General features: G+C 42.6%; 1 protein-coding gene across 1 annotated transcript in view; it reads left to right on the top strand.

Annotated features, from left to right (window-relative positions):
• SLCO4C1 (solute carrier organic anion transporter family member 4C1) overlaps positions 1-12,875 on the top strand; it is a 174,391-nt gene that overhangs the window by 24,403 nt on the left and 137,113 nt on the right. The window contains exon 2 of the mRNA XM_030193420.1: positions 7,242-7,505. Coding sequence (XP_030049280.1) covers positions 7,242-7,505 — 264 coding nt within the window. The remainder of the gene's footprint in view (positions 1-7,241; positions 7,506-12,875) is intronic.

The following is a 12,875-nucleotide window of genomic DNA, read 5'->3' as shown; positions in this document are numbered from 1 at the left end:
TTAAGGCACTGAAGAGTGGTGCTGATATATGCTTCACTTTCGAGTTTGCCTGGCGTATGCACATAAGAGCTGCTTTTACTGCCAAGCTCATCTGCACATGCGCCAAGCACATTTCTCCCCCTTGCTTTTGCTTTTACAGCAAACATATCATTTTAATGCCATTAGTTTTGAGCATTGGAGGGCTACGTTTCTGTGCTGTTCTCGTGGCGCTGTTCGCTTCAGTGCTGGAGCTTTCAGCATCAGGCCCAGAGTACACACTTTATACAATATTCTCAAAATGTTTATTTTAGCAATGGGACATTATTATTTTAGATGTCAGTTATACAGAAAGGGAAGAGATATTTTGGATGTAGCTCATGACGTTTTCAGTAGTAGCTCAAGGTGAGTTAAATTCAGGTACAGTAGGTATGACCCTGTCCCACAAAGGTCTTAATATTGTAAGGTCTCCTGCATCGGGAGACTCTTGGAAAAGTCTCCTGCACCGGGAGACTCTTGGAAAAGTCTCCTGCAGTGGGAGACTCTTGAGTCCCTCGGCCCTTTAGCTGAGCTGTGTGCTGTAATCCACTGCTAAAGAGCACACGGCAATCCACAAGGTCAGATCATTATACTTTATTGTAATCCCTTTGTGTCAACTGCTCCTCCAAAGGTAGTTCCCACCACAGCATTTCTCAAGAAGCATAGCAGTTCAACCGCATAGTATTCAAAACAAAACAAAACCCCCCCAAAAAGTTCCAAAATCTCAGCAGTTCATATAAAGCAATTATGCAAAGCAATTCTTCAAACAAAGTAGCTCAAGAAGGGCTCAAACTCCCAGCAGTTCATGTATAGCAGGTTTGCAAAGTAATTCTCCAAACATGGTAGCTCCAGAAAGGGTTCAAACCCTCCCCAGCAGTTCATGTCAGCAGTTAGGCAAAACAATTCCCCAAACACAGCAGTTCAGAAAGGGTTCAAACTCCCAGCAGTTCATGTATAGCAGTTATGCAAAGTAATGCTCCAAACACGGTAGATCAAAAAGGGTTCAAACTCCCCAGCAGTTCATGTAAGCAGTTATGCCCAAAACCACCACTCCTCCTCTCTCCCTTTCAAAAGAAATCAACCTAGGAAGAGTGGCAAGGGTCCCTCCCCAACCAGGCCAGCATTATACCCTGACCACCACCCGCATGACCCTTCCGTGGAAACCTGTTCTCTCAGCTCCCCTCGTGGGATAGCCACCTTTTCCCTTCTTCTACCATGCTCTCCTCCCGAGCAGCCCTCTCCTGTTTCACCTCCTTTCCTTACAGTTTAGTCAGGACAGCAATCTCCATCGGCTTCTCTTGCTCTAGTTCCTCCCCCTTTTCTTCCCCTTTCCAGTCCATAGGTTCCTCCCCACACCCATTGCTCAGCTGCTCTCCACTTACTTGATTGGGCAGGTTCAGAACGCCTTCCCTCATCCTGGCTCTCAGGGACAGGTTTTTCCAACTCTCTTCTCTTGCCCTTCTCCTGACCTCCTCTGGGGGCTGTTGGGGATTGAAGTCCCTGTTTCTACCATGGGGCCTACTCAGGGCTGCTGGGAATTGTAGTCTTTTCCTTTTCTCCAATCCCCCAGGGAAAAGACTCCTTCCTTTCTCTACCCTCCCTCTCGAGCCTCCTCGTTCCTCCATATCCCACTTGTTGGCACTTATCTGGTTAGCAGGCGCTGCTAACTGAATAAGTGCCTTTGCATTTCGGTCTGTGAGGCAGTGAGGGATTAAGAGACTTGCCAAGATCACACGGAGAGGTAGTGGCACATGAACCTGGCTGCCCTGGTTTTTAGCCTGCGGCTCTGACCATTAGGTTACTCCTCCACTGGGCTTTCATGTTCCTTTTTTCCTGTTTATTTTATTCTAGGTGCTCAAATGAAGTTATTCCATTTATAATAGTGAGGCAGTAGAACATTTAGTTAGTAAGGATATACTTTGGATTATTGATGGAGGAAACATCAGATAATTAAACTCTGTCAAATGACTCAGTAGCTGTAAAATGAGTACACAATGAATAAAGGCATTCATTATAAACCAGAGCACAGGTGGCCATTTTAGTTGTCACTGTCTCAATTGAATTCATCTGATTTGTCTTTTTCAAAGGTGTAATGTCCAGAATTGCACAAAGGACTCCAAGGGATCCTTTTACCAAGCCACACTAAAGAGTGACTGCCGCTGGTGTCAGCGTATGGGTTTTCCATGCACTGCAATCACGTTTAGCATGGTGGTAAAATGGCTGCCTTATTGTAATGGACATACGCTAATTTCCCCATTAATACGTGGCCATTACCGCAGAAGCTCTTACTACCACCTATTTACCTCCTCGCTACTTCCATGCTAATCGGGTGGTGCGCAATAATATGTCTACACTACCCAGTTAGCTCAGGCACACTTACTCTCCGCTCATGAGCACGCCTCCTGCGCTGGAAAATAAAAAATATTTTCCAGTGTGGGTTTAGCATGCCCTAAGCAGAAAACTACCACGGGACACCTCAGTTCATCCCGCAGTAGTGCCCTTTTAGCATGTGGTAGGCCCATGTTAGGCCTACCGTGCCTTAGTAAAAGGGCCCCCAGTGAGGTATCATCAGAAATTTATTCAGAGGCACTGTCATTTCTGTGCTGGATATTATTCTCCCAGTACACTGAAGCTTTTTTTCTGGCTTTTGCTTTCATCTTTCCTAACTTATTGGCCACCTATAGAACATCAGATATGATCATCCCAAGTCCAGAACTTCTCTCTCCCTATACTGTACCACCTTGGAGTTTTGCACCTTAAGGATTAGATTCCGTAAATTACGCTGAAAAATTAGCACAGAAAAAATTATGCATTGATCGCTGTTCTATAAAGGGTATCCACATTTTATAGAATAGTTCCTAGGCGCCTAATCTGCACCTAAGTTAAGTCACCTGCATTTACTCCTGCTGAAACCAGGTGTAAATGCTGGCACCTAAATTAGGCGTGGATTGGGTGTATTCTATAAAATGCACGTAACTCATAGGAACGCCCCTGAAATGCTTCCTAAACATGCCCCCTTGAAATGATGTCTTATAGGAGTTAAGTTCACATCGTTATAGAATACGATGTGCGCGTAACTCCCAATTAATGCTAATAATTAGTTAACAGCCAGTTATTGATGCTGCTTGGTTCATTAATCATGCCCAAATCAGCTATGCACACTGATTAGCACACACAACTTTAGTTGCCATATATAGAGTCTGGAGTAAATGCTTAACCCTGCATTACTCGTTCTGAACTTTTAGCTGCTAATTCTAGGCTATTCCTCAAGCTTCGCTGGAGCCTTCTTTGTGTCTTCCAGATATTCCAGTGGGTCTATACTGTTGCAGATTTTGGCATCTGCTACAAAAAAAAAAAAAAGCCAACATTTTTTTCAACCCTGCTAAACTACTTCAGACCAGTGAAATTTTTCCCTTCTGCCAGCAGTTAGGCAGATCCCACTTGTCTGGCCGAAATAGTTTTCATTCCTTTTATCATTTAAGGCATGATTATACTCTGTGATACACTCTGTTCCCCTTCTTCAATGTCACTTTCTAAAAATATTGAAAAGAACCGAATCAAAGACCGATCTTGCAGCAGACCATTGGGACTATCCTTTGCCTTGATGTGAATATCATTTATGGCTATCCTTCAATGCCTTCCACACGTCCTGTCACTTTTGGGCCCACACTGAGGATGTTTAGTTTTTGGAAACAGGGTAAATAACATTGAGCGCTCTGCCTTGATATAGCTCTCTGTTTACCTAATCAAAGAAATTGATCAGATTTATCGGAGAGAACTTACTTCTGGTAAAACCCTGCTGCCTCAAATCCTGTAATCCATTGGATTCCATAAATTGCATCAATTCCATTAAATGTACTTGCTACTCAGGTAACTGGCCTATAGTTGTTAACCTCTCTATTTCCACTTTTTTTTGGAGAGGAACCATATCTGTCTTACCTTTTAGGTGCATATTGGTGCATTTGATGGACCATGTATTGTGTGCAAGTCCCCTCAGGATTCTAGGTTATTTTAAAAATGATTGAGGCCCAGATGCACAAAGGTCCCCGTTAAGAATCCGTCTGTATTTCCAAATTAGTAAACATTACCGATTTGGAAATACAGAGGGATTCCCAAAGGGAATTGCATGCAAGCTGCTCGCTGCTTTTGCTAACAGGGCTCATTTGCATGTGATAGGGGGAAGCCACTCAGCTGAGTATGTGCAGAGCAGACAGTCACTAAGCGTGGCTGCTCTGCACATGCTTCAGACGTCTTCATACATGCAGCTTAAGTTTTGGCTTTTTTGTTTGTTTTCTGCTTCTGCTAGATCTTACCTTCAGCCGCCTGCAGCACAAGGAACGGACAACACCAGAGAAAGAGGGGAGGGGAGGAGACAAGAGGGCAGGTGGGCAACATTTGCTGACCCTGTCTTCCCTATAGAGCAGTGACAAGAGGAATGGCCCTGCTTCTGTCAGGCCTTCCACTTCTTCCCCACCTCCCTGTAATCTCAGCAGCAGCAATACAGCCGGTTCACACTTCCAGCTCCTGAAGGTTTTGCTTGCTAGTTCTTCCAGGGCACACAGAGGTGCGGTCTGGGAGAGGAGTGCCTGGCTGGAGAGGGCTAGCCCCGCAAGAGGGTTTTTTTTCAGTCATGGTCACTCTAGAGACTTTTCTGCTCTCGTTCTCTCTCCCTCTCGCCATCCTCCCCTTGCTTCTCGAGGTGTGCTGTAGGCACAGATCACTGGGCTCTTACAATAATGTGTTGCAGTCTTTGCTGACATCTGCTAGGGAGTTATATATCGCTTTGCTCTCACATCTTCTGCACAAGAGGACCCTGCGGCTGTGGAGTACTAGCAAGACCTGTCAGGACCGTGTGCTCCAGACCTCCTGATAAAATTTCAGCGCTAAAGGTAGAAGCTTCTTCTGTGCATTGTTTGTAAAATGGCTATGCATCGCTTTGCATGCATATTTGTATAGTAATTAGCTTATTATAATAGCTTTGCATTCCGTTTTCATTAGCTGCTACTGTGATAGAAAAAGAGCTCGGAGAACCCTTTTGTTCATGTCTCGTTTTACTCCTTGTTCGCTAAACTGGCCAGAACTGGTATAAAAACCACGTTGCTGGCTCGTTAGGTTTAGTGCATCTGGGCCTCAGTTTGGGAACTACAAAGCTTTAGCTGGTGCTTGGAATCAGGAATTGTAAGCTGCAGAGCCTGTAACAGGTGATGGATGTTGGTTGTTGCATCTCACAAGCTCAGCCTCCTTTCAGGAACAACAGTATACATTTTTGTTTCACCTATGTATCTCTCCTCATCAGATTTGCTGTGCTTGCAGTCAGTGTATGTTAACACCACCCCCATTAACTGCAAGGTGGTCTCCCTGCCCCAACATGAAATTCCCTGTTAGATGTTTAATGCAACAGTTAACACATACTGTTAACATTGTGTCCTTTCTGTTTTTGGAGCTCCACAGTAACGGTTAACATCTAATAAATGAAACACCTAACAGGGTTCAGTAAACAGAGGCTTAATTAGTAAAAAGGTCTCATTGACATTAATGGGACTTGTGTGTTAAATAAGGTGCTTTTAAATTAATTTATGCAAGTTTGTACATGTAGTCTTTACTTTGAGTAGCAAAATGGGTCCACAAAATAGTGTTTGTAAGGTGGGCTTATGCAAATGTTTTTATTGTAATAACTAGTTTTATTATTTGCTTATTTATAACTGCTATAATGAATGAATCACCTTCTTATCAGGTAGGAGGTATTGTGTAATAATTTAGAGAAATCTGAATTTGTTGCATGTTCAACTGGAGTCCCCCAGGGCTCCTGTCTGTTTGCAGTACTTTTTTCAATCTTTTTCTTATATGGCTATGCATGTTGTTGGAAGTGTCTTGGAGTGCAATATAAGTTGTATGCCAATAACATCCAATTTTTATTGCCAGACAAAGTGTTTTTTGAGGACACTTTCGCAAAATTGAGATTGTGTCTTATGAAAATCACTCAATGGAGAGAAGATAATCAGTTAAAATTAAACATTTCAAAAGCTCAAATTCTTCTTTTATTAGGCTTTATTGATACTGATTGTCCCACTTTATTTAGATTTAATTCAGTTGAATTTCTAGTACTGAGAGAAATTAGAAATTTGGAGGTTCAACTTAACACAACTTTGTCAATAAAGAAACAAGTTCAGAATATGATCTCAAGGGTCTTTTATAAACTTAAAATAGTTAGACATGTTAGACCTTTTGTTACAGAAGATAATTTTCTAAAGGTTGTTCAGTTAGTGGTTTGGCCTCTGATGGACTACTGTAATAGCCTTTTTATAGGCATTCTGAGTAGTTTGTTGAGAGCATTGCAAGTTACTCAGAACTCTATAGCAAGAGTCACGTTATGATCATATTACTCCCATTTTGAAGTCCCTGCATTGGCTTCCTATTAGGTTCTGTGTTGAGTTCAAAATTTAAATGTTTGAAGTATTGAATGGTTGTGTTTCTCCAGCACTCAGTTCCACTCTAAGATGTATCAACCTTTGTGCTTTTTGAGATCTTCCCCAAAACAGCAGCTTGAGGTTCCATCATTTAGACAGATTCACTTGGAAGAGTATAGATCTTCCATCTTTTATGTTAAAGGCCCTGTTATGGAATGCTTTGCATACTGAGCTTCGTTCTGTGCAGAATGTTGCTCAGTTGAAGAAAGAATTAAAAACCCATATTTTGTTGAAGTATATGGGTCATTAAATTAATGATGCTGTTTATTTTTGATAATAGATGACTGTATTAGTGTTGAGTTATTTATTGTATTTTATGTTGTTTTGGTTTGTATTATTTTGTATGTAGTTTTTGTTCCCTGCTTAGAGTGTTTCAGATACAGTGGGTTAGAAATAAAGTTTTAGTAGTAATAATAATAAAATGATAATAATTTTGCGCTATTGTTCATGAGAAGAGTTTTTCATTATATGTGCATAGCAAAAATATTATCTAAAAATAGGAGCTATGATAACTCAGTGCTTGTCTTAGTGACTCCAGTCAAAAATTGATCGGCTAGATGTGTTGACACCATTACTGTGCATTATTTTAACCACAGGTCCAAATTTTAGGAGATGGGACCTAGTTACCAATAATGCATGTTAATGATATTAATGCACACTAACATATACGTTAATAACTGGGTAAATATGTGATTGTTATGTGAGAAAATAATGCCTGGAGAAATATTGTATTCATGTCTTCCTTTTGTTTTATTTCAGGTAGTATCGTGAATGGCCTTGTGAACGTTGGTATATCCACCATTGAGAAGAGATACGACTTGAACAGCTCCCTCACAGGCGTGGTGTCCTCCAGCTATGACATTTCATTCTGTGTTTTGTCACTTTTTGTATCTTTCCACGGCCAAAGAGGGCACAAACCGAGATGGCTTGCCTTTTCAGCATTCATGATTGGGCTAGGAGCAATCATATTTTCCTTGCCACACTTCACTGGTGGATTATATGAGTATGGATCTGAATTTAAAGGTAAGTAGTTCTATATGGGGTGTTTATTCATATAGGTTGCTTCCCTCTATTCTGTGCCTAGAGATTATAGCCTTTATTGAATAAGTGTTGCTGTGTTTTACTTTTCTGCCAAGCCATGAATATTTTGGTAATATTTCACTGAAATCAAGAATCTTGACTACCCTTGACAGGGTACAGTCCTTCCTTGAGTTGGGAGGAGTCAGGGAAGGAGCAGTTTTTTTTTTTAATTTTCATGAAGTCTTTATTAATAAGTAATACACAAAGTCGAATACATAGGACATCATGCACAACATAGTACAGTTCAGTTATACAGAACCAATCTCTGGTAATGTGGCTTACAAATAATACAGCACGTGGTGAAACTCTCACTGCACACCCAACAAACCAAACACATCTTACTATACGAGTGCACCCAGTAAACTATTCAGAATGTCCAGTCCAATACTTCAATATTTGTAGATTTTTATATTAATTCCCATCCCCCTTCCCCACTAAACCTCCACCCACCCCTACCCCTCTATCAAGCATCACCGTAACCTGTAACAGCAATCAAATTATACATGAAGAAGAAAAGGATCCCAGATCAAGTGCCATCTATTCAGGTGGTTGCGCCTCTCAGCTAGTAATCTTTCCATCTCACAGATAAGCCTCAGTTTTTGAATCCACTGAGTTATCGGTGGAGTTATAGGCTGCTTCCAATGGGCAGCAATTACAACTCTAGCAGCGCATATAGCCTGCCTCAGAAAAATTTGCTGGGTCTGAGGGCGACTTGCAACTCCCGCCAGAAATAGGAAAAAGGTCGGGCTCCAAGGTAGTGGGCTGCCCGTCCACCTCTGCAGCCTGCTGCGTACAGACCTCCAAAAGGCACTGACCTTCCTACAAGTCCACCATATGTGTCCCGCTGTGCCCTTTACACCACAACCCCTCCAGCACAGCCCCGTCATAGTGGGGAAAATGCACTGAAGGCGCTCAGGCGTCAAGTACCATCGATACAACACCTTCACCGCATTCTCCTTGAAAGGCACATGAGACGACACTCCCACCACATCCCGCTCCAGTCTCTCCCACGTTGCCTCCTCCATTGTCAACCCCAACTCCCCTTGCCATCCCTTCCTATGAAGTGTGTAGTTCTGGGACTGCCTATTAACAATGTGGTAGAGACGTGAGACCAGCCCACTCGTCTTGGGTGGCCCCTCACAAATGGCTTCAAGGGTGGATTTTTCCCGGGTCACCACCTCCCGAACTGCCCGTGTCTTAAGAAAGGTGGATAACTGAAGGTAGGCATACCGGTCAGACCCAATTATCGGGAATCTCTCAAGAGCCTCTGGGTACAACAACAAAGAGTCCCCTTCAAACAGTTGGCCCCACATTCGTAAGCCTCCCTTGTACCATCTTGTGAAAATTCCCTTTATTGTACCTGGGTAAAATAATGGATTGTGCACTATAGGGGACAGACAAGAAAGTACAGTACGTCCATGTGGAAACATACTATCCCAGTTAGAAAGGGTGACGTATATGGAAGGACACAAGCCCCCCTCTAGGGATCTAAGTGAACTCGAGATCCACAGGAGCGCCCCCAGGGGCCGTGCACCTAAGGTTTATTGTTCCAGCTGCACCCATTGCCGATCTGGGTAATCTTGAAACCATTCCACTGCCGCACGCGCCTGAACTGCTCTATAGTACCAGGCCAAGTTGGGTACCCCCAGCCCTCCTCTCTTCTTATCCTGATACAAGACCCAGCGCGCCAGCCGCGGACGTTTCCCCACCCAGATAAAGCGCATAATACGTTCCTGCAGTGTTACTAGAAATTTCCGGGGCATTTTGATTGGAAGGGCTTGAAAAAGGTAGAGCAGGCGCGGCAAAACATTCATCTTTACAGCAGCTATGCTGCCAAACCAAGAGAGGTCAAGGTTGCCCCATCTACCAAGGTCCTCATTGAGTGTCCCAGCCAAGCCCTTATAGTTTACCGCAAAGAGATCAGAGTGGCGGGCCGTCAGGTTGACCCCCAGGTAACGAATGCTGGGAAGGAGCAGTTTTAAGGGGAGTCCAATCTCAAGGAGGGGATTCCACCTCGGGGAAGGGTAGGGTGGGAGTTCTGTCCTCCCAGAGGTCCATCTTGGGGAGGGGGAGGGGGTAATGGTCATGTTTTGTGGGGAAGGGAGGGAGTTCAACCTCAGGGAGCTTTCATCCTCAAAGGAGAGAAGTATTAAAACCCAGGTGACCCTTAGGCCATGAAATGCTCAAAATTTCCCCTTTATTAGGCCTGTTAGGTGTTAATGTTTATAGCAAATTGAATATCTAATACCTAATGAATCTATTTGCATATGTCTACCCATGTTTAGGGTCAGGCACACACTTGACCAGTCTGCACATGTGTCTATATGAGTGCATTACCAGTTTTGTTACAGAGGTAGATAACTTGGATTAACACATGTTAAATATGTACATTAAGCGTAACCCCTGTTAGTACACAGATCCCTATGTCAATTAAAAGGGAAATTGAAGAACAAGATCATTAGAGAAAAGATTATTTTGATGGATAATTATATAGCTGCATGGTAGGGAAGTGCTAATCTAGAGTATTTGTGGACCAGAAAGAATATTTCAAATTGCTACAGAGTTGGTACCTCTTAGGGATTATCATGAACAGAGAACTATTAGGAAATCAGAAAGAGGAGGAACTCGGTGGATCAGCCTGGTTTTCTTACTGCTCTTTATAACTTTTATAGTTGTGATTGTCTCTGGGAAAATGCGACTAAAGTCACCAGAAGCTTTAGTTATGTGTTCTCGGAGACGGTTACATTTATTTAACTCCCTGGAACATTGACAAACCCTTTTACTTCAAACCCAACTTGATTGAATCTTATCTTCCCTATCTCACTATAACATTTTGTACTATTCCCATACCGGACTTGGCGAATGCCTTCACGGTATTATGTAAGCCACATTGAGCCTGCAAATGTGTGGGAAAATGTGGGATACAAATGTAACAAATAAAATAAAAAATAAAAATATACTAGTAAACATTCCTGATTCAGCAGTCTACATTATGGTATATTTGTGTGCTTTCTAAGGCTCTGCACTGTGCAGTCTTCATGGATATACTGAAATTAGAGTTTTATACATATAAACATAGAAAAATGAAGATGGATGACGGCCATATGTCCTATCCATTCTGCCCGTCAATTCCATTTACTGTCCCGTCCTCAAAGACTCTGTGTACTTGAATTTCTTGAATTCAGATACAGTTTTCGTCTCCACCACCTCAATCGAGAGGCCGTTTCCATGAAGAAGTATTTCCTCAGGTTACTTCTGAATCTTTTCCCTTTCCCTTCATCCTATGCCCCCTCATTCCAGAGCTTCCTTTCAACTGAAAGAGACTTGCCTCCTGTGCATTAATGCCATGTAGGTATTTAAACTTCTCATATCATATCTCCCCTCTCCTGCTTTTCTTCAAAATTGTATATATATGTATTGAGCTCTTTAATTATGTCCCCATAAGCTTTATAACAAAAGACCACTGACCATTTTAGTAGCTGCCCTCTGAACCGACGCCATCCTGTTTATATCTTTTTTTGAAGGTGCGGTCTCCAGAATTGTACACAGTTTTTTTCTACTACTTAACATTTCTAGAGCGCTACTAGGGTTACGCAGCGCTGTACAGTTTAACAAAAAAGGACAGTCCCTGCTCAAAGGAGCTTACAATCTAAAGGACAAAATGTCAAGTTGGGGCAGTCTAGTTTTTTTGAATAGAGGTATAGTGGTTAGGTGCCGAAGGCGACATTGAAGAGGTGGGCTTTGAGCAAGGATTTAAAGATGGGCAGGGAGGGGGCCTGGCGTATGGGCTCAGGGAGTTTATTCCAAGCATGGGGTGAGGCGAGGCAGAAAGGGCGGAGCCTGGAGTTGGCGGTGGTGGAGAAGGGTACTGAAAGGAGGGATTTGTCTTGAGAGCGGAGGTTACGGGTAGGAACGTAAGGGGAGATGAGGGTAGAGAGGTAAGGAGGGGCTGCAGATCGAGTGCATTTGTAGGGTAGTGTTTTATACAGGGACATCATCATCACCTTTTCCCTGTGCACCCACCTTGTGCATCCTTCTAGCTTTCATTATCTCCTTTTCTACCTGTTTGGCCACTTTAAGATCATCACATATGATCACACATAAGTCACGCTCTTCTTTCATGCACATAAGATCTCCATCTCCTAAACTGTACAGCTTCCCTCAGGTTTTTGCAGCCCAAATACATGACCCTGCATTTTTTAGCATTTAATCTTAGCTGCCAAATTCTAGACCATCCTTCAAGTTTCGCTAGGTCCTGCCTCATGTTATCCACACCATCAGGGGTGTCTATCCTATTGCAGGTTTGGTATCATCAGCAAAGAAGCAAACATTACCAGACAACCCTTCAGCAATAATACTTGCAAAAAATATTAAAAAGAACTGAACCTTGTGGCACACCATTGATAACCTCCCTTTCTCAGAGTGAGCTCCATGTACCACTCCCTCTGTCACCTACCACTCAACCAGTTTGTTTATCATTTATTAAATTTGCTTTACTGCCTAGCTTAACCAGAACACAGTGGTGTACAATATATATAAACCATAAAGAAATAAGAAAAGAATGCCAATAATCCATAGGAAAGCACACTCACACATAAAGAAAAAACAAAACTTAAAACATTCTAAGCAAGATAAAAAATTAAAAATGCACAATACTGCTGGATCTCGGAGAGAGAAGCATTAAGCGCCTGAACAAATAATGCTCCTTAAGCAAACACCTGAAGCGCCTTAAAGAACCTTCTTCCTGTAACTGCTGTGGTAACGAATTCCACAGGATGGGTGCCACATAAAAAAGGGCTCCTTTCCTTGTACTTGCCACTTTAGGGCCCATACTAAGGGTGCTCAGTTTTATTTATCAGTTGTCTATGTGGAACTGTGTCAAAGGCTTAGCTAAAATCTAAATATACCACATCTAGTGCTCTCCTTTCTCCAGTCCTTTGGGACTACTCTTGACTCTAGAAGTGTATTGAAAATGTTGGCCAGCAGAGCCACTAGAACTTCCCTAAATTCCATCATTACTATTGGATATATCTGGCCCCGTGACTTTGTCCTCCTTTAGTTTAGCCAGCTCCTCACGAACACAGTCCTCTGAAAATCCCAGGGTCTACCACACCTCCATTCCTATTTTTGTTTGTGTTCTGTGATCCTTCTCCCGGCTCTTCAGCTATGAACACAGAACAGAAGTATTTAAGCAATTCTGCCTTATCTTTATCAGCCTTTACATATTTCTCCCCTTCACCACACTATCAGGCTCATTTTCAAAGCACTTAGCCTCCCAAAGTTCCATAGAAACCTATGGAACTTAGCCTTCCA

This window comes from Microcaecilia unicolor, chromosome 2 (genome assembly GCF_901765095.1).
Source record: "Microcaecilia unicolor chromosome 2, aMicUni1.1, whole genome shotgun sequence".
NCBI lineage: Eukaryota > Metazoa > Chordata > Amphibia > Gymnophiona > Siphonopidae > Microcaecilia > Microcaecilia unicolor.
The sequence above is the reverse complement of the archived record's forward strand: the minus strand, read 5'-3'. Positions and strand labels throughout refer to the sequence as shown.